Raw genomic sequence first — 25,199 nt, 5'->3', positions numbered from 1 at the left:
TTGTTTCAGCAGTTCAAGTTCGATCAGCGGGTATTTTCTGTTTCGTCAAACAAAAATAACTACGGTAACAACTTTTTCTAGGAAAATGTTTTGTATGTATCTACCATGGTAGAATCATTACAAGGTAGGGCATAGCAAACAGCTGATTACATTTTTTTCTATTGTGCTAAGTTTACATTTACGAAATCCACTCGATTTCAACTGTCAATTCCATAGCTCAAACGTCAAATGAAATCTCATCTGGATTTCATTTGACGTTTAACCTATGGATTTGACAGTTGAAATCGAGTGGATTTCGTAAATGTAAACCAAGCATTGGTTTGCTTATTCTTTCAAATCAGTGTACACAAATTGTGTATGGTTTTGAAAAATATGACAAAATCTATAAAATAGATATTAAAATTCAGTCGAAATGAAAATTGTTATTTCAGCATTTATTATTTATATTTATTACAACATTGTGATGAAACAAACTTTTGAACATATACAGAAGCTGACTCTGTAAAGAAAACTTAGCCTCCCATTCATTTTTCTCGTTTTTAGTTAATGGTCCAAAATATCAAATAAACAGTACAACCTGTTGAATATTCAGTTATAATATACCCAGGCCTTGTTTTTCACAATTTGTTCGAACCTGACCTACCTTCCAAATTATTGTACCATGGTATCTACCTGAATTGACAGAAAAGAAATTCACCTCAAAAAATTTTTCGCCTTTGTTTATGAATTTTGACATTTCAAATTATTGTTTTTCTTTGAATTCGCTTGCTGGAGGACCTGTAGGGCCATGATGTCAAAAAAATCCAATTTGTCAAAGAAACATATGGCAGCAAACAATTTTGCCACATACACTCTTTGTGACACACGCCTTAATGGAGGTGGAACATAACACCACACAAATGAATTAATTAAGTTAGTTGGTTTTTTTGTTTTTAGTTGTTGACTAGTTTGGTATTATCTTTTGTTAACTTTATAAGGAAAAAAATAACGAAATAGAGAGCATTGATCTCGTCGGGTTATTAAGAATAGAAGTTAACGTTGGTGTTGAATCAACTGAATAATTTAGTTACTATTTTGTAATAATAAAAATAAAAAAGTACAAATTGCCACAAGTTAAAGTTGTTACTATTTACATATGTTGCAATTGTTTTTGGTAATGTGAAAGTGAAATTACTTGTGGTGTTGTGTATTTTGTCAAAGAAAATAAAAATTCAATTTAATCGAGTGTATTTTCTTATTAGGATTTTACCCAATAAAATAATCCGTTTAAACAAAAGACTTAGGCAACAAACCTGTTTGTTGGTTTGTTTTCTTTTTTATTTAAAATGAGTCAGTAAAGGAAAAAACCAAGAATTATTAACCACCTCCACCTTTCAAAAAAAGAAGTGAACCACTTGTAAAAAATACAACAAATGTTAGTTTGATTCATGCATACGTCAAGAGTTACTACGTCTTTTATTAACACATAAACCAGAAGCCACTTTGCACCAACTTCATTACCATGCTTCGGCAGCACCACCACCATTCATCAGCTTGGTCTGTGGTGACCTTGGTATTGGGTTCGTTGTTGATCTTATTGACCATCAGCCATCAAGTGAATTCCGTTTATGTTTACGGTGAACCAAAATATAAATGCCCAGCGAGGTAAGTTTGTGTTTTGTTTGAAAATTTGAAAAGGTGGTGAAATGGAAAATCATGAAAAAAATGTGTGAAATTAATTAAAACAAAGTGTGCAAATCATGTTGCTATTATTTAATAAAATTAAAAACACGAGAAAATAAAAACAAAGCAAACCGGTTTAATAATAAGCGAGTAGTACTGCAGGGTTTTTGTTTAAACATAGGCTACCTCAATGATATGACTGGAAATTTCATACATAAGATTTAGCTATGAGAATGACTAACTGATTGCTGCTGGTATAAGGGATATTGTAACAAGGAGGGAACAGAAACAGATGGTATATTGCCCATTAAGGTCTCTTAAAGATGACAAAAATAGGAATTTAAATGAAGGAGAAATGGAAAGCTTAAGTATGCAACAAAACATTGAGAGAACTATGAACCAAAATGAAGATATGGACAATATAAGCGCAATTTTTGGAATTGCAATCATGTAATGCAGCTGTGATATTATGATGTTTGTACTCTCAGCCGCCTTATTGCTAAGAAAACGATCAAAAAAAGCATTCATCGAAATAATCGCCATCATATATGTGAATACCTAATTCGTGTTAGACACTTTGGAGTGGATTAAGCCTATATGTGCGCACGGCAATTTTCGAGCAGTGTAAACGATTTGGTCCAGCCTAATATAGCCCCAGCCTTTAGGCTAATGAGGTCATATACACTTTGAAACCATAAAAACTGTTCTTCATCGAATAATGTTTTTGGACTCCAATTACATATGTCTGAACGAAACCTCTTTCAGACAATTTGGAGCCGGTTTAGACCTGTCCGTTCGTATTTGTGGCTGGCTGGTATGCACGATAACTCTCGGACGGATCAACGGATTTGGCTCAAAGTTTCCACATCATAATATTTTGCCCTCCTTTGGTTACCTCCACCAAAAAATTAAAAAAAAACTCTAAAATGGTAATATTTCTGATCTATGTCGGATCAGTAGGGCAATTTTGTAATTAATTTTTTTAGTTACCGACAAAAGTTGGCAACACTGTTGCTATAGGTAGGACTTAGCGACAGATTTGTTTTACCGACTTTGGTCAAGCAATAAATTTTAGAATTCCTTCCACTACAGGTTCGAATATGGACCTTCGGGAGCCACCCATACAAAACTTCAAAAATGTTCGACAATTTCAGTTTGAGACTTGCCTGGATCATATTGAATTTTTTTGCAGCAGTTTTTCGTTGCGGTCGGTATTATGGCGACACACTTTTTTCGTTGCCAAGTTCGTACTTGCTGAAAAAATGGCCCAAAAGTCCTAAAAATCCCTGCCGGTACCAAATAAAATGACTGATGGGCACAATATTTCTTAAGGTAAGGTCACATTAGGCAAATATTTGCTTCAGCGAACGGCAGTGTGCGCTTACTGAGAGCAAGGAGCATATATTTCAATGCATTATTTACGCTCACTTGCTCTCAGTAAGCGCACACTGCCGGTCACCGGAGCAAATATTTGCCTAATGTGACCTTACCTTTAGACATACATCAGGTTCAAATATGGGCTAGAACCTCCACAAAAAAATTTCTGGGGTCGTTTTGCAATTTTTTGGCAGCAGATAGCCTTCGTGACCACTTTTACGATAGTAATTTTTATAGGGGCAAGTAAATTGTCTGAGATAATGGGCAAAACCCCTAAAAAACCCTGCTGGCACCAACGCAAATTACTATTGAGCGATCAATCTCACGGCAGCGGGTTCTTTCGTACCGGGCTGACACGGTTGACCATAATGTTTCGGCCAGCGGCTGCCAACCCAATATCAAATCTATGATTCTACGTAGGTTTCAAGTTGCTACAACAACAACAATTAATGAGCGGTGGTCTCTTTGATACCGGAACCGCACTACATCAAGGTTCTGGGTAGCGACTGCCACCTCAGTGCACCTACATATGTATGTTTATATTTGTATCGTTTATCTGAGTTGCGAAAACCACATTCCGAAAGGCCTGCTACGTACTCTTTCGGTCAGCGACTGGATGGAGGAAAACCCAGCAGCAATTTGGATGGGCTCGGTTTATCACATCCGCATCAACCACACTTAAACTTTGGAGAGATACAAATGAAAAGAAGGGTGCTTCTATAGACCCTTTCGGAAAGAAAGGGTGCTTCTATAGACCCTTTCGGAAAGAAAGGATGCTTCTTTAAACCCTTTCGAAAAGAAAGGGTGATTCTATAGACCCTTTCGGAAGGAAAGGGTGCTTCTATAGACCCTTTCGGAGAGAAAGGGTGCTTCTATAGACCCTTTCGGAGAGAAAGGGTGCTTCTATAGACCCTTTCGGAAAGAAATGTTTGCTTCAATAGACCCTTTCGGAAAGAAAGGGTGCTTCTATAGACCCTTTCGGAAAGAAAGGTTGCTTCTATAGACCCTTTCGGAAAGAAAGGGTGCTTCTATAGACCCTTTCGGAAAGAAAGGATGCTTCTATAGACCCTTTCGGAAAGAAAGGCTGCTTCTATAGACCCTTTCGGAAAGAAAGGCTGCTTCTATAGACCCTTTCGGAAAGAAAGGCTGCTTCTATAGACCCTTTCGGAAAGAAAGGGTGCTTCTATAGGCCCTTTCGGAAAGAAAGGGTGCTTCTATAGACCCTTTCGGAAAGAAAGGGTGCTTCTATAGACCCTTTCGGAAAGAAAGGGTGCTTCTATAGACCCTTTCGGAAAGAAAGGGTGCTTCTATAGACCCTTTCGGAAAGAAAGGATGCTTCTATAGACCCTTTCGGAAATAAAGGCTGCTTCTATAGACCCTTTCGGAAAGAAAGGCTGCTTCTATAGACCCTTTCGGAAAGAAAGGGTGCTTCTATAGACCCTTTCGGAAAGAAAGGCTGTTTCTATAGACCCTTTCGGAAAGAAAAGGTGCTTCTATAGACCCTTTCGGAAAGAAAGGGTGCTTCTATAGACCCTTTCGGAAAGAAAGGGTGCTTCTATAGACCCTTTCGGAAAGAAAGGGTGCTTCTATAGACCCTTTCGGAAAGAAAGGGTGCTTCTATAGACCCTTTCGGAAAGAAAGGGTGCTTCAATAGACCCTTTCGGAAAGAAAGGGTGCTTCTATAGACCCTTTCGGAAAGAAAGGGTGCTTCTATAGACCCTTTCGGAAAGAAAGGGTGCTTCTATAGACCCTTTCGGAAAGAAAGGGTGCTTCTATAGACCCTTTCGGAAAGAAAGGGTGCTTCTATAGACCCTTTCGGAAAGAAAGGGTGCTTCTATAGACCCTTTCGGAAAGAAAGGGTGCTTCTATAGACCCTTTCGGAAAGAAAGGGTGCTTCTATAGACCCTTTCGGAAAGAAAGGGTGCTTCTATAGACCCTTTCGGAAAGAAAGGGTGCTTCTATAGACCCTTTCGGAAAGAAAGGGTGCTTCTATAGACCCTTTCGGAAAGAAAGGGTGCTTCTATAGACCCTTTCGGAAAGAAAGGGTGCTTCTATAGACCCTTTCGGAAAGAAAGGGTGCTTCTATAGACCCTTTCGGAAAGAAAGGGTGCTTCTATAGACCCTTTCGGAAAGAAAGGGTGCTTCTATAGACCCTTTCGGAAAGAAAGGGTGCTTCTATAGACCCTTTCGGAAAGAAAGGGTGCTTCTATAAACCCTTTCGGAAAGAAAGGGTGCTTCTATAAATCCTTTCGGAAAGAAAGGGTGCTTCTATAAACCCTTTCGGAAAGAAAGGGTGCTTCTATAAACCCTTTCGGAAAGAAAGGGTGCTTCTATAAACCCTTTCGGAAAGAAAGGGTGCTTCTATAAACCCTTTCGGTAAGAAAGGGTGCTTCTATAAATCCTTTCGGAAAGAAAGGGTGCTTCTATAAACCCTTTCGGAAAGAAAGGGTGCTTCTATAAACCCTTTCGGAAAGAAAGGGTGCTTCTATAAACCCTTTCGGAAAGAAAGGGTGCTTCTATAAACCCTTTCGGAAAGAAAGGGTGCTTCTATAAACCCTTTCGGAAAGAAAGGGTGCTTCTATAAATCCTTTCGGAAAGAAAGGGTGCTTCTATAAACCCTTTCGGAAAGAAAGGGTGCTTCTATAAACCCTTTCGGAAAGAAAGGGTGCTTCTATAAACCCTTTCGGAAAGAAAGGGTGCTTCTATAAACCCTTTCGGAAAGAAAGCCTATTGCTAGATCCCTGCTGGTCGAAGACCCGAAGTGAGTTCAAATTTCCCAGCATAGGCGGAGTGACTAGCAAATAAGCATGATGAGCTTCGTTGCGCCAATCCTAGTGACCCCAGAGTTAGGGATCTGACACTGGAAGTTAATAGGTTGGTTTGTGAGCACATGCGGAGCAAGTGGCTAGATCATCTGAAGACTTGCAAATATTGTGGCCGGAATTAGTAAATTGTGAATAACGGTTAGGTCACTCTCCAACCTCGTAAAAAAGGAAGATATGACCTCAGTCACGTTTTGTGATTTTACGCTCACTGATGGGAAGAGTACACGGAATGGCAAATAAAGAAGAAAATTCGAAGAGATGCGCAAGTTATATTTGTCTGCAGGGTGGTCCCCAACCCTGATAGTGTCATGGTGAAGAGACGAGTACTACGACGCATTTGGTCTCTTCTCGGCAAGGAGGAAGAACCACAATAAAGAATGGATGATGTTGCAAATGCACTTAGGAACGAAAATCATCCAAATTGGTAATGCTGGATAAGCCGGGAGGCTCAGCCATCCACATCGTTTTCGAAGTCTGGCAAGGTTTACTGAAGCCAGGCAAGGATTCCAGCCAAGGTGAATCGCAGAAATCGATTTCGCTTTCGTCACCCGTAGAAAAGACTCTGAACGATTTTCTCCGACCCAGCCTAGCCGATCATCAGCATTGGTTTCGTAAGCAGCACAGCACTACAACAGCGCGGTACGCCGTTTCCACTTACATATTACTCGTGGACTCAGCCAGAACAAGCCAAGTGCTTCTATAGACCCTTTCGGAAAGAAAGGGTGCTTCTATAGACCCTTTCGGAAAGAAAGGGTGCTTCTATAGACCCTTTCGGAAAGAAAGGGTGCTTCTATAGACCCTTTCGGAAAGAAAGGGTGCTTCTATAGACCCTTTCGGAAAGAAAGGGTGCTTCTATAAACCCTTTCGGAAAGAAAGGGTGCTTCTATAAATCCTTTCGGAAAGAAAGGGTGCTTCTATAAACCCTTTCGGAAAGAAAGGGTGCTTCTATAAACCCTTTCGGAAAGAAAGGGTGCTTCTATAAACCCTTTCGGAAAGAAAGGGTGCTTCTATAAACCCTTTCGGTAAGAAAGGGTGCTTCTATAAATCCTTTCGGAAAGAAAGGGTGCTTCTATAAACCCTTTCGGAAAGAAAGGGTGCTTCTATAAACCCTTTCGGAAAGAAAGGGTGCTTCTATAAACCCTTTCGGAAAGAAAGGGCGCTTCTATAAACCCTTTCGGAAAGAAAGGGTGCTTCTATAAACCCTTTCGGAAAGAAAGGGTGCTTCTATAAATCCTTTCGGAAAGAAAGGGTGCTTCTATAAACCCTTTCGGAAAGAAAGGGTGCTTCTATAAACCCTTTCGGAAAGAAAGGGTGCTTCTATAAACCCTTTCGGAAAGAAAGGGTGCTTCTATAAACCCTTTCGGAAAGAAAGCCTATTGCTAGATCCCTGCTGGTCGAAGACCCGAAGTGAGTTCAAATTTCCCAGCATAGGCGGAGTGACTAGCAAATAAGCATGATGAGCTTCGTTGCGCCAATCCTAGTGACCCCAGAGTTAGGGATCTGACACTGGAAGTTAATAGGTTGGTTTGTGAGCACATGCGGAGCAAATGGCTAGATCATCTGAAGACTTGCAAATATTGTGGCCGGAATTAGTAAATTGTGAATAACGGTTAGGTCACTCTCCAACCTCGTAAAAAAGGAAGATATGACCTCAGTCACGTTTTGTGATTTTACGCTCACTGATGGGAAGAGTACACGGAATGGCAAATAAAGAAGAAAATTCGAAGAGATGCGCAAGTTATATTTGTCTGCAGGGTGGTCCCCAACCCTGATAGTGTCATGGTGAAGAGACGAGTACTACGACGCATTTGGTCTCTTCTCGGCAAGGAGGAAGAACCACAATAAAGAATGGATGATGTTGCAAATGCACTTAGGAACGAAAATCATCCAAATTGGTAATGCTGGATAAGCCGGGAGGCTCAGCCATCCACATCGTTTTCGAAGTCTGGCAAGGTTTACTGAAGCCAGGCAAGGATTCCAGCCAAGGTGAATCGCAGAAATCGATTTCGCTTTCGTCACCCGTAGAAAAGACTCTGAACGATTTTCTCCGACCCAGCCTAGCCGATCATCAGCATTGGTTTCGTAAGCAGCACAGCACTACAACAGCGCGGTACGCCGTTTCCACTTACATATTACTCGTGGACTCAGCCAGAACAAGCCGTGCGGTGGGAAGAGTTGGTGGCGCCCAACTTATTTAAAGAGATAAACTGAAATGTAGAAACAAGGACCTCAAGTCCCAAGCCGGCAGCACTTGGGGTGCATACAAACAAATCTAGTTTACTACATATAACGCCAGTGTGGTCTGCGAATATATTTATGTGCAATGCTTAAGAGCTGTTCGGGGATTGTATTGTAATTTCCATCGAAGGCAGTCCTTGCGATACTGATTTCAACGAGATAATTTTTTGATGAAATGAAAAAATCCTACTTTGACCAAAAAGAGGGAACTGGGACTCCATTTTCTTTCCTCTTTATGAGTTCTAATTTATTTCAAACTACAGCCGATTTGGTGATCCTTAATATTCAAATTTTCGTTTTCAGACCCAAACTCATCTTCCCCTGTGTCTGCTACAACAACACCGACATTGGCATCTATGTAAGATGTGACAATACAAATTTGGCCACCTTGTCAGTGGCTATGCAAAATCTGGCTGCCTTGGAATTACCCGTTGAAGAGTTGACCATAAATAAAGGACATTTTGGTAATTAAATAAAAAACAATTAATTTTAGAATAGTTAAAATAATTCTCGTCAAATACTTTCTTTCCATATAAATTTTAGAACGTCTCTTTGGTCCCCTATTTTCCAAGGTACAAGTACGTAAACTAACCATAACCGATACACCAGTCAACTCGTTGGATGATTATGTTTTCCACGGCATTAATAAGACATTGGAAGAGCTGTATATTGTCAGGACGAATTTGGGGAACATATCACCATTGTCCTTTGGGGTAAGTAAAGAAAAATGGAAATTTTAAACGGATTATAACTTTTTTTTTAATATTTTCAGGTCCTTGGCAAACTAACCAATTTGGAAATTGATCAGCACAATTTTACCACACTGGCCAAGAACTTATTTTTCGATCAATATATTGCCAATACTGTAACTGTAGTGCGCTTCACCAATGGTCCTTTGAATGATTTGCCCATCGAAACATTTCAGGTATGTCAAAAAGATATGAAATCTGAAAGATACTTTCACAATGAAAGGATCTTTTGATAGACACTTTCTGAAAGAAAGGGTGGTACTATAGACCCACTATAAAAGAAAGGGTGCTTCTATATACCCATTTTGAGCGAAAGGGTGTTTCGATAGACCCTTTCTAAAAGAAAGGGTGCTTCTATACATCCTTTCTGAAAGAAAGGCTGCTTCGATAGACTACTTCTAAAAGATCCTTTGATAGATCCTTTCTCAATGAAAGGGTGCTTTGATAGACCCTTTCTCAACGAAAGGGTGCTTTGAAAGACCCTTTCTCAATGAAAGGGTGCTTTGATAGACCCTTTCTCAATGAAAGGGTGCTTTGATAGACCCTTTCTCAATGAAAGGGTGCTTTGATAGACCCTTTCTCAATGAAAGGGTGCTTTGATAAACCCTTTCTGAAAGAAAGGGTGCTTCTATAGACCTATTATAAAAGAAAGGGTGCTTCTATAGCCCCATAATAAAAGAAAGGGTGCTTCTATAGACCCATTATAAAAGAAAGGGTGCTTCTATAGACCTATTATAAAAGAAAGGGTGCTTCTATAGCCCCATAATAAAAGAAAGGGTGCTTCTATAGACCCATTATAAAAGAAAGGGTGCTTCTATAGACCCCTTTCTGAAAGAAAGGGTGCTTCTATAGACCCTTTCCTGAAAGAAAGGGTGCTTCTATAGACCCTTTTCTGAAAGAAAGAGTGCTTCTATAGACCCTTTTCTGAAAGAAAGGGCGCTTCTATAGACCCTTTTCTGAAAGAAAGGGTGCTTCAATAGACCCTTTTCTGAAAGAAGGGGCGCTTCTATAGACGCTTTTTTGAAAAAAAGGGTGCATCTATAGACCCTTTCCGAAAAAAGGGTGCATCTATAGACGCTTTTTTGAAAAAAAGGGTGCATCTATAGACCCTTTCCGAAAAAAAGGGTGCATCTGTAGACCCTTTCCGAAAGAAAGGGTGCTTCTATAGACCCTTTCCGAAAGAAAGGGTGCTTCTATAGACCCTTTCTCAAAGAAAGGGTGCTTCTATAGACCCTTTCTCAAAGAAAGGGTGCTTCTATAGACCCTTTCTCAAAGAAAGGGTGCTTCTATAGACCCTTTCTCAAAGAAAGGGTGCTTCTATAGACCCTTTCTCAAAGAAAGGGTGCTTCTATAGACCCTTTCTCAAAGAAAGGGTGCTTCTATAGACCCTTTCTCAAAGAAAGGGTGCTTCTATAGACCCTTTCTCAAAGAAAGGGTGCTTCTATAGACCCTTTCCGAAAGAAAGGGTGCTTCTATAGACCCTTTCTCAAAGAAAGGGTGCTTCTATAGACCCTTTCTCAAAGAAAGGGTGCTTCTATAGACCCTTTCTCAAAGAAAGGGTGCTTCTATAGACCCTTTCCGAAAGAAAGGGTGCTTCTATAGACCCTTTCTCAAAGAAAGGGTGCTTCTATAGACCCTTTCCGAAAGAAAGGGTGCTTTTATAGACCCTTTCTCAAAGAAAGGGTGCTTCTATAGACCCTTTCTCAAAGAAAGGGTGCTTCTATAGACCCTTTCCGAAAGAAAGGGTGCTTCTATAGACCCTTTCCGAAAGAAAGGGTGCTTCTATAGACCCTTTCTGAAAGAAAGGGTGCTTCTACAGACCCTTTCCGAAAGAAAGGGTGCTTCTATAGACCCTTTCCGAAAGAAAGGGTGCTTCTATAGACCCTTTCTCAAAGAAAGGGTGCTTCTATAGACCTTTTCTCAAAGAAAGGGTGCTTCTATAGACCCTTTCTCAAAGAAAGGGTGCTTCTATAGACCCTTTCTCAAAGAAAGGGTGCTTCTATAGACCCTTTCCGAAAGAAAGGGTGCTTCTATAGACCCTTTCTCAAAGAAAGGGTGCTTCTATAGACCCTTTTTGAAAGAAAGGGTGCATCTATAGACCCTTTTTGAAAGAAAGGGTGCTTCTATATACCCTTTTTGAAAGAAATGGTGCTTCTATAGACCCTTTCCGAAAGAAAGGGTGGTTCTATAGACCCTTTCCGAAAGAAAGGGTGCTTCTATAGACCCTTTCCGAAAGAAAGGGTGCTTCTATAGACCCTTTCCGAAAGAAAGGGTGTTTCTATAGACCCTTTCCGAAAGAAAGGGTGCTTCTATAGACCCTTTCCGAAAGAAAGGGTGCTTCTATATACCCTTTTTGAAAGAAAGGGTGCTTCTATAGACCCTTTTTGAAAGAAAGGATGCTTCTATAGACCCTTTTTGAAAGAAAGGGTGCTTCTATAGACCCTTTTTGAAAGAAAGGATGCTTCTATAGACCCTTTTTGAAAGAAAGGGTGCTTCTATAGACCCTTTTTGAAAGAAAGGGTGCTTCTATAGACCCTTTTTGAAAGAAAGGGTGCTTCTATAGACCCTTTTTGAAAGAAAGGGTGCTTCTAAAGACCCTTTTTGAAAGAAAGGGTGCTTCTATAGACCCTTTTTGAAAGAAAGGGTGCTTCTATAGACCCTTTTTGAAAGAAAGGGTGCTTCTATAGACCCTTTTTGAAAGAAAGGGTGCTTCTATAGACCCTTTTTGAAAGAAAGGGTGCTTCTATAGACCCTTTTTGAAAGAAAGGGTGCTTCTATAGACCCTTTTTGAAAGAAAGGGTGCTTCTATAGACCCTTTTTGAAAGAAAGGGTGCTTCTATAGACCCTTTTTGAAAGAAAGGGTGCTTCTATAGACCCTTTTTGAAAGAAAGGGTGCTTCTATAGACCCTTTTTGAAAGAAAGGGTGCTTCTATAGACCCTTTTTGAAAGAAAGGGTGCTTCTATAGACCCTTTTTGAAAGAAAGGGTGCTTCTATAGACCCTTTTTGAAAGAAAGGGTGCTTCTATAGACCCTTTTTGAAAGAAAGGGTGCTTCTATAGACCCTTTTTGAAAGAAAGGGTGCTTCTATAGACCCTTTTTGAAAGAAAGGGTGCTTCTATAGACCCTTTTTGAAAGAAAGGGTGCTTCTATAGACCCTTTTTGAAAGAAAGGGTGCTTCTATAGACCCTTTTTGAAAGAAAGGGTGCTTCTATAGACCCTTTTTGAAAGAAAGGGTGCTTCTATAGACCCTTTTTGAAAGAAAGGGTGCTTCTATAGACCCTTTTTGAAAGAAAGGGTGCTTCTATAGACCCTTTTTGAAAGAAAGGGTGCTTCTATAGACCCTTTTTGAAAGAAAGGGTGCTTCTATAGACCCTTTTTGAAAGAAAGGGTGCTTCTATAGACCCTTTTTGAAAGAAAGGGTGCTTCTATAGACCCTTTTTGAAAGAAAGGGTGCTTCTATAGACCCTTTTTGAAAGAAAGGGTGCTTCTATAGACCCTTTTTGAAAGAAAGGGTGCTTCTATAGACCCTTTTTGAAAGAAAGGGTGCTTCTATAGACCCTTTTTGAAAGAAAGGGTGCTTCTATAGACCCTTTTTGAAAGAAAGGGTGCTTCTATAGACCCTTTTTGAAAGAAAGGGTGCTTCTATAGACCCTTTTTGAAAGAAAGGGTGCTTCTATAGACCCTTTTTGAAAGAAAGGGTGCTTCTATAGACCCTTTTTGAAAGAAAGGGTGCTTCTATAGACCCTTTTTGAAAGAAAGGGTGCTTCTATAGACCCTTTTTGAAAGAAAGGGTGCTTCTATAGACCCTTTTTGAAAGAAAGGGTGCTTCTATAGACCCTTTTTGAAAGAAAGGGTGCTTCTATAGACCCTTTTTGAAAGAAAGGGTGCTTCTATAGACCCTTTTTGAAAGAAAGGGTGCTTCTATAGACCCTTTTTGAAAGAAAGGGTGCTTCTATAGACCCTTTTTGAAAGAAAGGGTGCTTCTATAGACCCTTTTTGAAAGAAAGGGTGCTTCTATAGACCCTTTTTGAAAGAAAGGGTGCTTCTATAGACCCTTTTTGAAAGAAAGGGTGCTTCTATAGACCCTTTTTGAAAGAAAGGGTGCTTCTATAGACCCTTTTTGAAAGAAAGGGTGCTTCTATAGACCCTTTTTGAAAGAAAGGGTGCTTCTATAGACCCTTTTTGAAAGAAAGGGTGCTTCTATAGACCCTTTTTGAAAGAAAGGGTGCTTCTATAGACCCTTTTTGAAAGAAAGGGTGCTTCTATAGACCCTTTTTGAAAGAAAGGGTGCTTCTATAGACCCTTTTTGAAAGAAAGGGTGCTTCTATAGACCCTTTTTGAAAGAAAGGGTGCTTCTATAGACCCTTTTTGAAAGAAAGGGTGCTTCTATAGACCCTTTTTGAAAGAAAGGGTGCTTCTATAGACCCTTTTTGAAAGAAAGGGTGCTTCTATAGACCCTTTTTGAAAGAAAGGGTGCTTCTATAGACCCTTTTTGAAAGAAAGGGTGCTTCTATAGACCCTTTTTGAAAGAAAGGGTGCTTCTATAGACCCTTTTTGAAAGAAAGGGTGCTTCTATAGACCCTTTTTGAAAGAAAGGGTGCTTCTATAGACCCTTTTTGAAAGAAAGGGTGCTTCTATAGACCCTTTTTGAAAGAAAGGGTGCTTCTATAGACCCTTTTTGAAAGAAAGGGTGCTTCTATAGACCCTTTTTGAAAGAAAGGGTGCTTCTATAGACCCTTTTTGAAAGAAAGGGTGCTTCTATAGACCCTTTTTGAAAGAAAGGGTGCTTCTATAGACCCTTTTTGAAAGAAAGGGTGCTTCTATAGACCCTTTTTGAAAGAAAGGGTGCTTCTATAGACCCTTTTTGAAAGAAAGGGTGCTTCTATAGACCCTTTTTGAAAGAAAGGGTGCTTCTATAGACCCTTTTTGAAAGAAAGGGTGCTTCTATAGACCCTTTTTGAAAGAAAGGGTGCTTCTATAGACCCTTTTTGAAAGAAAGGGTGCTTCTATAGACCCTTTTTGAAAGAAAGGGTGCTTCTATAGACCCTTTTTGAAAGAAAGGGTGCTTCTATAGACCCTTTTTGAAAGAAAGGGTGCTTCTATAGACCCTTTTTGAAAGAAAGGGTGCTTCTATAGACCCTTTTTGAAAGAAAGGGTGCTTCTATAGACCCTTTTTGAAAGAAAGGGTGCTTCTATAGACCCTTTTTGAAAGAAAGGGTGCTTCTATAGACCCTTTTTGAAAGAAAGGGTGCTTCTATAGACCCTTTTTGAAAGAAAGGGTGCTTCTATAGACCCTTTTTGAAAGAAAGGGTGCTTCTATAGACCCTTTTTGAAAGAAAGGGTGCTTCTATAGACCCTTTTTGAAAGAAAGGGTGCTTCTATAGACCCTTTTTGAAAGAAAGGGTGCTTCTATAGACCCTTTTTGAAAGAAAGGGTGCTTCTATAGACCCTTTTTGAAAGAAAGGGTGCTTCTATAGACCCTTTTTGAAAGAAAGGGTGCTTCTATAGACCCTTTTTGAAAGAAAGGGTGCTTCTATAGACCCTTTTTGAAAGAAAGGGTGCTTCTATAGACCCTTTTTGAAAGAAAGGGTGCTTCTATAGACCCTTTTTGAAAGAAAGGGTGCTTCTATAGACCCTTTTTGAAAGAAAGGGTGCTTCTATAGACCCTTTTTGAAAGAAAGGGTGCTTCTATAGACCCTTTTTGAAAGAAAGGGTGCTTCTATAGACCCTTTTTGAAAGAAAGGGTGCTTCTATAGACCCTTTTTGAAAGAAAGGGTGCTTCTATAGACCCTTTTTGAAAGAAAGGGTGCTTCTATAGACCCTTTTTGAAAGAAAGGGTGCTTCTATAGACCCTTTTTGAAAGAAAGGGTGCTTCTATAGACCCTTTTTGAAAGAAAGGGTGCTTCTATAGACCCTTTTTGAAAGAAAGGGTGATTCTATAGACCCTTTCCGAAAGAAAGGGTGATTCTATAGACCCTTTCCGAAAGAAAGGGTGCTTCTATAGACCCTTTCCGAAAGAAAGGGTGCTTCTATATACCCTTTTGAAAGAAAGGGTGCTTCTATAGACCCTTTCCGAAAGAAAGGGTGCTTCTATAGACCCTTTTTGAAAGAAAGGGTGCTTCTATAGACCCTTTATGAAAGAAATGGTGCTTCTATAGACCCTTTTTGAAAGAAAGGGTGCTTCTATAGACCCTTTTTGAAAGAAAGGATGCTTCTATAGACCCTTTTTGAAAGAAAGGGTGCTTCTATAGACCCTTTTTGAAAGAAAGGATGCTTCTATAGACCCTTTTTGAAAGAAAGGATGCTTCTATAGACCCTTTTTGAAAGAAATGGTGCTTCTATAGACCCTTTTTGAAAGAAAGGATGCTTCTATAGACCCTTTTTGAAAGAAAGGGTGCTTCTATAGACCCTTTTTGAAAGAAAGGGTGCTTCTATAGACCCTTTTTGAAAGAAAGGGTGCTTCTATAGACCCTTTTTGAAAGAAAGGGTGCTTCTATAGACCCTTTTTGAAAGAAAGGGTGCTTCTATAGACCCTTTTTGAAAGAAAGGATGCTTCTATAGGCCCTTTTTGAAAGAAAGGGTGCTTCTATAGACCCTTTTTGAAAGAAAGGATGCTTCTATAGACCCTTTTTGAAAGAAAGGGTGCTTCGATAGACCCTTTTTGAAAGAAAGGGTGCTCCGATAGACCCTTTCCGAAAGAAAAGGTGCTTCTATAGACCCTTTTCTGAAAGAAAGGGTGCTTCTAGTTTTTCAAACTCCTTAAGACCTTTAAATGTGGATAAGTTCTAATTTTATTTTAATGTTCTTGCAGCCGCTTCGAAAATTGAAAACTCTGGATCTGCATGGCAATCAGCTGGAAAACCTTAAGCGGAATCAATTTAAAAATCTACGTGAACTGGAAATTTTGGATATAAGTTTCAATAAGATCAAGAAACTTGAAGGTCAACATATTCAAGATCTGACAAAATTAGGTTGGATTAATGCTTCGCACAATGCCTTGACTGAGTTGTCACGTGGTGCCTTTGCTCGTAATGCTGTGCTCAAGGTTTTGAATTTGTCACATAATAAAATTACGAAGCTGGATGCGAATAGTTTGAGAGGAATGCGGTTCTTGAGGTAAGGATTTTCTCGCTCTCTGTCTTTTAGGTCCCTGAGAAATTATTTTCTCTTTTTTCAGACGTCTGTATTTGAGTGACAATCGCATATCGGATGTGGGTAGAGGATCCTTCGGCGGCGTGGCTCGTATTGGTACCATTGATTTGGCTCGCAATGCCCTTAAAAAGGTGGATTATCAAATGTTTACCCAGCTGAATTATATTGAGGTAAGCTTCGAAATAATTTGTAGCATTTTTTGAAATTTAAATAATTTTCCTCCTTTTTTAGGTCCTGGACTTGGCGGAGAATAATATAACTCTGATAGAGAAGAACTCCTTTAAGGACATTTATCAATCGGTCATAAACATATCCCACAATGCCTTGGAGACCATACAACCAAAGGCCTTTGAGAATTGTGTTAATATAACGGTATTGGATTTGAGTTTCAACCGATTGAAGAATTTCTCCAAAGGGGCATTCGATGAGACCACCTTTGCCACGGAATTTCAGCTGAGTCACAATTTCTTTACGAATTTGGCGGATGTAAGTAAAAATACTCGTACCTCGACCTCATAGATTGTTAGAGGCCTTGGTTAGAGGCAAATTAAATAATCAAAATTTAATTTTATTTTCAGGTCCCCTTGGAATATATGTCCGCCCTAAAGGTGTTGAATGTCTCCTACAACAACATAACCATGGTTCCCAAAAACACCTTTCCCAAGCTGTATGAACTGCACACCATTGATATATCGCACAACAATATCAGCACCATATTCAATGGTGTCTTTCAGACGCTCTTCTCGCTGCGTTTTATAAATTTGTCTCACAACAGTTTGACAGAAATCAAATCGTCTATGTTCGGTACATTACCCACTCTGCTCGAGCTGGATTTAAGTAACAATCGTTTGGTGAATATAGTACGTGGTGCCTTGGTGAAGCTGGCCAGTTGTCGAAGGTTGGATATATCAAATAATCGCCTAGAGAAGCTATTCCAAATTTCCATCTCGCTCAATGAGCTGCACATGAGTCATAATCGTATTACTAAAATTCCTGCGGGAACATGGCCTGTCATGAATTCCTTGCTGTATTTGGATATGAGTTACAATCTTCTAGGAGATAATTTGGAAGAGAGTAGCTTTAGGGGTCTCTTGGTTTTACAGAAGCTACATTTGGAGGGAAATGGTATAACCCGACCACCAGTGGAATGTTTGGCCAGCATGTCAACTCTGCAGTATTTGTATTTGCAGGTAGGCTCGCGGAACTTTTTTTAAGACTTCTGATAGATCTCATCCACTCTCTGTTTTTCTAGCACAACAACATAACTGTTTTGGAAAAGAGTGCCTTTGGTAAATTACCGGTTCTCTTTGAGTTGAATTTACACAATAACGGCCTCACAGAGTTAACGTAAGTTTGGAGGTTCATTTATTCGGAAATCCAAGTAATTTGTGTTTTTTTTTCTAACCCCATTCAGAAAACGTTCCTTCGATGGCCTCTTGCAATTGCTGAACCTGAACATGTCCTCAAATGCCTTGAAAACCATACCAAATGAGGTCTTCTTTGGTCTGCCTTCCTTAAGGAAATTGGATCTGTCCCACAATAAGATAAGCAAGTTGGATAATAAGACACACGGTGTTCTGGATGATCTTTTAAGTTTGGAAGAGGTAAGAAAAGACCAAGATTTCCAGAGAGTAACTGAAGTAAAGAGAAAAATGAAGTCAGTAACACGCGAACTAATCTAATCTAGAGTACGCCCGAAGTAATCTAATCACCGCAATATTCCACTGTAGAGTACATGACTCCCGACATCATCTACTCCGAAATAAGGCCTCCTGACGTCATCTACTATGACTCTTGACGTCATCTACTCTAGAATAAATGATTATTGACCCCATCTACTCTAGATTAAATGACTCCTGACGTCATCAACTCTAAAGTAAATGACTCCTGACGTCATCTCTGTAGATAAAATGACTTCTGACATCATCTACTCTGATATAAAGGCCTCCTGACTTCATCTACTATGACTCGTGAGGTCATCTACTCTAGAGTAAATGACTCCTGACGTCATACACTCTAGATTAAATGACTCCTGACGTCATCTACTCTAGTGAAAATTACTCCTGATTTAATCTAGTCTAGAGAAAATGACTTCAGATATCATCTACTCTATAGATGAAATGACCCTTACGTCATCTACACTGGAGTCAATGACTCCTGACGACATCTACATTACAGTAAAGGATCAATTCTGGAGCAATTGACTCATGACGTCATCTACTTCAGAGTTAATGACTCCTGACGTCATCTACTCTAGAGTAAATGACTCCTGACGTCATCTCTGTAGAAAAAAAGACTCCTGACATCATCTACTCTGATATAAAGGCCTCCTGACTTCATCTACTGTGACTCGTGACGTCATCTACTCTAAAGTAAATGACTCCTGACGTCATCTACTCTAGAGTAAATGACTCCTGACGTCATACACTCTAGATTAAATGACTCCTGACGTCATCTACTCTAGTGAAAATTACTCCTGATTTAATCTAGTCTAGAGAAAATGACTTCAGATATCATCTACTCTATAGATGAAATGACCCTTACGTCATTTACACTGGAGTCAATGACTCCTGACGACATCTACATTACAGAAAAGGATCAATTCTTGAGCAATTGACTCATGACGTCATCTACTTCAGAGTTAATGACTCCTGACGTCATCTACTCTAGAGTAAATGACTCCTGACGTCATCTCTGTAGAAAAAAAGACTCCTGACATCATCTACTCTGATATAAAGGCCTCCTGACTTCATCTACTGTGACTCGTGACGTCATCTACTCTAAAGTAAATGACTCCTGACGTCATCTACTCTAGAGTAAATGACTCCTGACGTCATACACTCTAGATTAAATGACTCCTGACGTCATCTCTGTAGAAAAAAAAGACTCCTGACATCATCTACTCTGATATAAAGGCCTCCTGACTTCATCTGCTGTGACTCGTGACGTCATCTACTCTAGAGTAAATGACTCCTGACGTCATCTACATTACAGTAAAGATCAATTCTTGAGCAATTGACTCATGACGTCATCTACTTTAGAGTGAATGACTCCTGACGTCATCTACTCTAGAGTTAATGACTCCTGACGTCATGTACTCTAGCATTAAGGACACCTGACATCATATACTTCAGAGTTAATAACTCCTGACGTCATGTATTCTAGAATAGATGACTCCTGACGTCGTCTGTTCTAGAATAAATGATTCCTGACATCATCTATTCTTCAATTACTGACCCCTGACGTCCTATATTCTTCAATAAGTGACTCCCGTGATATTCCACTGTAAAGTATATGACTCCTGACGTCATCTACCCTAGAGTAAATGAATCCTGACGCCATATCTTAAAAAACTGACTCGTGACGTCATCCACTGTAGAGTAAATGACTCCTGACATCATCTACTTTGAAATAAAGGCCCCCTGACGTCACCTACTCTAAAGTAAATGACTCCTGACGTCATCTACTCTAGAGTAAATGACTCCTGACGTCCTCTACTCTAAAGTAAACGACTCCTGACGTCATCTACTCTAAAGCAAACGACTCCTGACGTCAACTACTCCAGAGTAAATGACTCCTGACGTCATTTTTTTAAAACAAATGACTTTTGACGCTATATACTCTAGAGTAAATGACTCCTGACGTAATCTATACTAGAATAAATGACTCCTGACGTCATCTTTTCTAGCATAAATAATTCCTTACGTCATCTATTCTAGAATAAATGACTTCTGACGTTATCTATTCTAGAATAAATGACTCCTGACGTCATCTATTCTAGAACAAATGACTCCTGACGTCATCTATTCTAAAGCAAATGACTCCTGACGTCTTCTATTCTAGAATAAATGACTCCTGACGTCATCTATTCTAGAATAAATGCCTCCTGACGTCATCTATTCTAGAATAAATGACTCCTGACGTCATCTATTCTAGAACAAATGACTCCTGACGTCATCTATTCTAGAATAAATGACTCCTGACGTCATCAATTCTAGAATAAATGACTCCTGAACTCATCTATTCTAGAATAAATGACTGCTGACGTCATCTATTCTAGAATAAATGACATCTGACGTCATCTATTCTAGAATAAATGACTCCTGACGTCATCTATTCTAGAATAAATGACTCCTGACGTCATCTATTCTAGAATAAATGACTCTTGACGTCATCTCTTCTAGAACAAATGAATCCTGACGTCATCTATTCTACACAAAATGACCCTTACGTGATCTGTTCTAGAATAAATGACTCCTGAAGCCATCTATTCTAGAATAAATGAATCCTGACTTTATCTATTCTAGAATAAATGACCCCTGACGTCATCTATTTAAAAAAAAAGACTTCTGACGTCATCTATTCTAGAATAAAAGACTCCTGACGTCATATATTCTAGAATAAATGACTCCTGTCGTCATCTATTCTAGAACAAATGACTCCTGACGTTATCTATTCTAGAATAAATGGCTCCTGACGTCATCTATTCTAGAATAAATGACTCCTGACGTCATCTATTCTAGAACAAATGACTCCTGACGTCATCTATTCTAGAATAAATGACTCCTGACGTCAACAATTCTAGAATAAATGACTCCTGAACTCATCTATTCTAGAATAAATGACTGCTGACGTCATCTATTCTAGAATAAATGACATCTGACGTCATCTATTCTAGAATAAATGACTCCTGACGTCATCTATTCTAGAATAAATGACTCCTGACGTCATCTATTCTAGAATAAATGACTCCTGACGTCATCTATTCTAGAATAAATGACTCCTGACGTCATCTATTCTAGAATAAATGACTCTTGACGTCATCTGTTCTAGAACAAATGACTCCTGACGTCATCTATTCTACACAAAATGACCCTTACGTGATCTGTTCTAGAATAAATGACTCCTGAAGCCATCTATTCTAGAATAAATGACTCCTGACTTTATCTATTCTACAATAAATGACCCCTGACGTCATCTATTCTAGAATAAATGACCCCTGACGTCATCTATTTCAAAAAAAAAAAATGACTCCTGACGTCATCTATTCTAGAATAAAAGACTCCTGGCGATATCTTATCTATAGAGTAAATGATTCCTGACGTCATCTCATCTATAGTGTAAATGACTCCTGACGTCATATACTCTATAGAGTAAACTCTGGAGCAAATGACTTCTGACGTAATCTACTCCAGAGTAGAAGACTCCTGGCGTCATCTGCTCTAGATTAAATGACTTAGATGACTTCAGAAGTCAATTACTACAGAGCAGATATCAGGAGTCACTTGCATTACAATGGGTGACGTCAAAGTCATTTACTCTAAATAAAATGACGCCAGAAATCATTTACCCTAGAAAAGATGTTTTACGTGATCTATTTTAATTATTTTTGTTTTATTTCTTTTTTTCGTTTAGCTCAACTTAAGCCACAACAGAATAAGTTTTGTCACAAAGAAGACATTCCCCGAAAATCCCTACATACCATATAATCTGAAATATTTGGATTTGTCCTACAATCAAATGCCCGTACTGACCTATGATATTACTTTTGGTACGAAAAAATTACTCAGATTGAATTTGTCACACAACAGTATCAATGAATTGAGACGCGGGGTTCTGGGTAATTTTACCCGCTTACAATATTTGGATCTGTCCAATAACGAGATATCAAATTTACAATCTGAACCGCATCTCTTCGATCTGCCGAAGAATTTGACTGAAATCTATTTACAAAATAATCAAATCTATCGTTTACCATTCGCCCAATTCCTGCGGAAGGAGGAACAATTCAAAATTATTGATTTAAGGAATAATAGTTTAACCGAATTCCCTCTTTCGTTGGTGTGGAATTTACGAAATGGCACCGATGTACGGTACCAGGGCAATCCATTGCATTGCACCTGTGCAGCACGGCCTTTGAAACACTACACCCTACAGCTGGCCAAGATTACAGAGGACTTGGGAAATGTGACATGTGCAACGCCATCTTTGAATCGGAACAAATATTTAAGCGAGGTGGAAGATGAAACATTACAATGTCCCGAACCAGATGAACGGGAGTTGTACAATGGTTTGGAATATGATAAGCTGTCGGATGTACGTTTCCGAGATATTGTGGTGTAAGTTTGTTTGTTGTTTTAATGAGAAAACAAATAATTTTTGCGTTTTCTTCCAGTCACAATGGAAACATCAGTGTCATTTGGTTTGTGGTCACATCACGAGATGTCGCTGACTTCATTGTCTTCATTCGAGATCGTGACAACAATATCCTGTATCGTGAGGATTTCTTATATAATATACGCAAGGCCGATATTCCTGTATCCTTGTTTAGCGACAATTTCGATTTGTATCGTGAGATATGTATCATATCCAGGGACAGTAATGGTGAGACCGGCAATTGGTACCATGCCCAATGCAATGAAATGCCACCCCTGAAGGAAGAACGCCGTTTCTTTTTCTTTGCCTCCTCGCCATCGAGAAGTCGTTCCAAGTCACGCCCATCTGGGGCATCTTCCTCAAGACGGGACTCAAGTGTGTGGGTGGTAATTGCAGTGAATCTTTTATTACTCAAATTTGTGCTCAAAATATATTATAAATGAGAGAGGGGGATAGAGTGTATTAATTGTGATATTGAATTAAGAATGCAAGGTCAATACTCACCACTGCCACTAAAATAAGTAGCTTCCTTTGTTTATTATTTCGTTTCGTTTAAACTAAAATTGTTAATCTTCATACATATTTATTTCGTATTTGTAAATATTTTTGTGTACATCCTTGTTAATACTCGCTCAAAAATAATAAAATAACAAAAGAAAGGAACAAAAATGGCTTTTATTTGAGGGCGGAGTTATGGCTTCTATAGTTAATAATGCCACGAGTCATGCAGTCTAGAGTGAAATCATGTACTCTGCAGTAAAAGATACCAGGAGTCATATAGCTTAGACAAGATCACGTCTGGAGTCATTTACTGCAGAGTAGACGACGTCAGAAGTCATTTACTCTAGAGTTGATGACGTCAGGGGTCATTTACTCTAGAGTAGATACCGTCAGGAGTCATTTAATCTAGAGTAAGTGACGTCAGGAGTCATTTAATCTAGAGTAAATGACGTCAGAAGTCATTTACACTAGGGTAGATGACGTCAGGAGTCATTTACTCTGGAGTAGATGACGTCAGGAGTCATTTACTCTAAAGTAAATGACGTAAGAAGTCATTTACTCTAGGGTAAATGACGTCAGAAGTCAGGAGCCATTTACTGTAGAATAGATGATGACAGGACTCATTTACTGTAGAATAGATGATGACAGGACTCATTTACTCTAGAGTAGATGACGTCAGGAGTCATTTACTCTAGAATAGATGACGTCAGGAGTCATTTACTCTAAAGTAAATGACGTCAGAAGTCATTTACTCTAGGGTAAATGACGTCAGAAGTCAGGAGCCATTTACTGTAGAGTAGATGACGTCAGGAGTCATTTACTCTAGAATAGTTGACGTCAGGAGTCCTTTATTCTAGAATAGATGACGTCAGGTGTCATTTATTCTAGAATAGATGACGTCAGGAGTCATTTATTCTAGAATAGATGACGTCAGGAGTCATTTATTCTAGAATAGATGACGTCAGGAGTCATTTATTCTAGAATAGATGACGTCAGGAGTCATTTATTCTAGAATAGATGACGTCAGGAGTCATTTATTCTAGAATAGATGACGTCAGGAGTCATTTATTCTAGAATAGATGACGTCAGGAGTCATTTATTCTAGAATAGATGACGTCAGGAGTCATTTATTCTAGAATAGATGACGTCAGGAGTCATTTATTCTAGAATAGATGACGTCAGGAGTCATTTATTCTAGAAAAGATGACGTCAGGAGTCATTTATTCTAGAATAGATGACGTCAGGAGTCATTTATTCTAGAAAAGATGACGTCAGGAGTCATTTGTTCTAGAAAAGATGACGTCAGGAGTCATTTGTTCTAGAATAGATGACGCCAGGAGTCATTTATTCTAGAAAAGATGACGTCAGGAGTCATTTGTTCTAGAATAGATGACGTCAGGAGTCATTTATTCTAGAATAGATGACGTCAGGAGTCATTTGTTCTAGAATAGATGACGTCAGGAGTCATTTATTCTAGAATAGATGACGTCAGGAGTCATTTGTTCTAGAATATATGACGTCAGGAGTCATTTATTCTAGAATATATGACGTCAGGAGTCATTTTCTCCTTAGAGGTGATGGCGTCAAGAGTCTTTTTCTCTTTAGAGGAGATGGCGGCAGGAGTCTTTTCCTGTATAAAAGACATGCTGTCAGGAGTCGTTTTTTTTGTATAGAGTTCATGAAAAGTCCACTTGGTTCTCACTGGGAAGGCCCAAATATTCTCCGTGTGTATTTTTGTGATGACCAAATCACGTTACCCTTCGCCTTGCTCTTTGGCGAGTAACCGCTCGGCCATACACCTGTCACAACTAACATGTGTTGTGAACGAAAATAAAGCTCCTTTCGAATAAAAGCTTTCAACCAAAAGGATTCCTACTCTCCTCAACAAATATTGATTTTTGGAATACGTGAGAGAGAGAGAGAACTAGAGGAAGAAAACGTACAACAAGAAGAAGCACAAAAAGGCAGGATAACAATGAAATGAACAGTTGAAACACGATGAGAATGAATGTCAGCTTTTTATTACTCGTGGGCCATCCGTAACGTCAACGTCGAAAAATAGCGAGCAAGCGAAGCGAATCAAATAATAGAAAAAGAAAAAAAAAAAAAAATAACACCTCAAAGTGAAAAAATAAGGAAAGAAATAAAACGAGGAACTAAAGGAATTTCTTGAATTTGATTGAATAACAAAAGGAAAAATGGTCACAATTTTCCGTTAAAAACTCAAAACAAAGTGAAGTTACGCTAATGGAGTTATGAAAATTTATGAAAAACCTCAACATAAAACCGTTTTGAAATTGTTATATAAATTTAATAAGGAAACTACTCGATGAGCAAAAACGGAATGAAAAAGAAAATGTTAATGAATTTGAAGCTGGTGGCTAAATAAAAACGGAAAAACGCTGCGACGTAGAACCCACGTTAAATAACTGAAAAAGAAATATTTTAGAAAAAAGTGAAACAATTTTGTTTGAAATTCCTTTGCATGAAAAGTGAAATAAATCCTTTAATTTCTGGTAAAATTTGTAGTTTTTTTTTC

General features: G+C 39.0%; 1 protein-coding gene and 1 long non-coding RNA gene across 6 annotated transcripts in view; both read left to right on the top strand.

Moving 5' to 3' along the window:
- The first annotated feature begins 846 nt into the window (after positions 1 to 846).
- Positions 847 to 22,828, top strand: conv (insulin like growth factor binding protein acid labile subunit convoluted). Of its 5 annotated transcripts, none has more exons than XM_073988633.1 (13): positions 847 to 951; positions 1,242 to 1,644; positions 8,406 to 8,566; positions 8,646 to 8,815; positions 8,875 to 9,027; positions 15,663 to 15,967; positions 16,029 to 16,173; positions 16,235 to 16,489; positions 16,582 to 17,193; positions 17,256 to 17,350; positions 17,418 to 17,607; positions 21,419 to 22,122; positions 22,179 to 22,828. In XM_073988633.1, the coding sequence occupies exons 2-13, from the start codon at positions 1,502 to 1,504 to the stop codon at positions 22,600 to 22,602; spliced, it is 3,357 nt and encodes a 1,118-aa protein (XP_073844734.1). In that variant the 5' UTR covers positions 847 to 951; positions 1,242 to 1,501; the 3' UTR covers positions 22,603 to 22,828. The 5 variants fall into 5 exon arrangements, with proteins under 5 accessions (XP_073844734.1, XP_073844735.1, XP_073844736.1 ...); XM_073988634.1 differs by having other exon boundaries at positions 858 to 1,037; XM_073988635.1 differs by having other exon boundaries at positions 863 to 912.
- A 1,809-nt stretch (positions 22,829 to 24,637) lies between these two features.
- LOC141386417 (uncharacterized) overlaps positions 24,638 to 25,199 on the top strand; it is an 86,647-nt gene continuing 86,085 nt past the window's right edge. Inside the window, exon 1 of the long non-coding RNA XR_012408370.1 lies at positions 24,638 to 25,176. This is a non-coding gene — a long non-coding RNA (uncharacterized lncRNA). The remainder of the gene's footprint in view (positions 25,177 to 25,199) is intronic.

Source organism: Musca autumnalis, unplaced genomic scaffold, assembly GCF_047663935.1.
Source record: "Musca autumnalis isolate F117 unplaced genomic scaffold, ASM4766393v1 scaffold_5, whole genome shotgun sequence".
In the NCBI taxonomy this organism is placed as follows: Eukaryota; Metazoa; Arthropoda; class Insecta; order Diptera; family Muscidae; genus Musca; species Musca autumnalis.
Note: the sequence above shows the minus strand (reverse complement) of the source record. Positions and strands in the feature narration are given on the sequence as shown.

Excerpts from the sequence above, each read along its gene's own strand:
- conv (XM_073988633.1), top strand. The coding sequence starts at position 1,502 with ATGCTTCGGCAGCACCACCACCATTCATCAGCTTGGTCTGTGGTGACC. Across the intron at positions 8,816-8,874 it reads TATCACCATTGTCCTTTGGG|GTCCTTGGCAAACTAACCAA; the intron begins GTAAGTAAAGAA and ends TAATATTTTCAG. Across the intron at positions 16,174-16,234 it reads CCCAGCTGAATTATATTGAG|GTCCTGGACTTGGCGGAGAA; the intron begins GTAAGCTTCGAA and ends CTCCTTTTTTAG.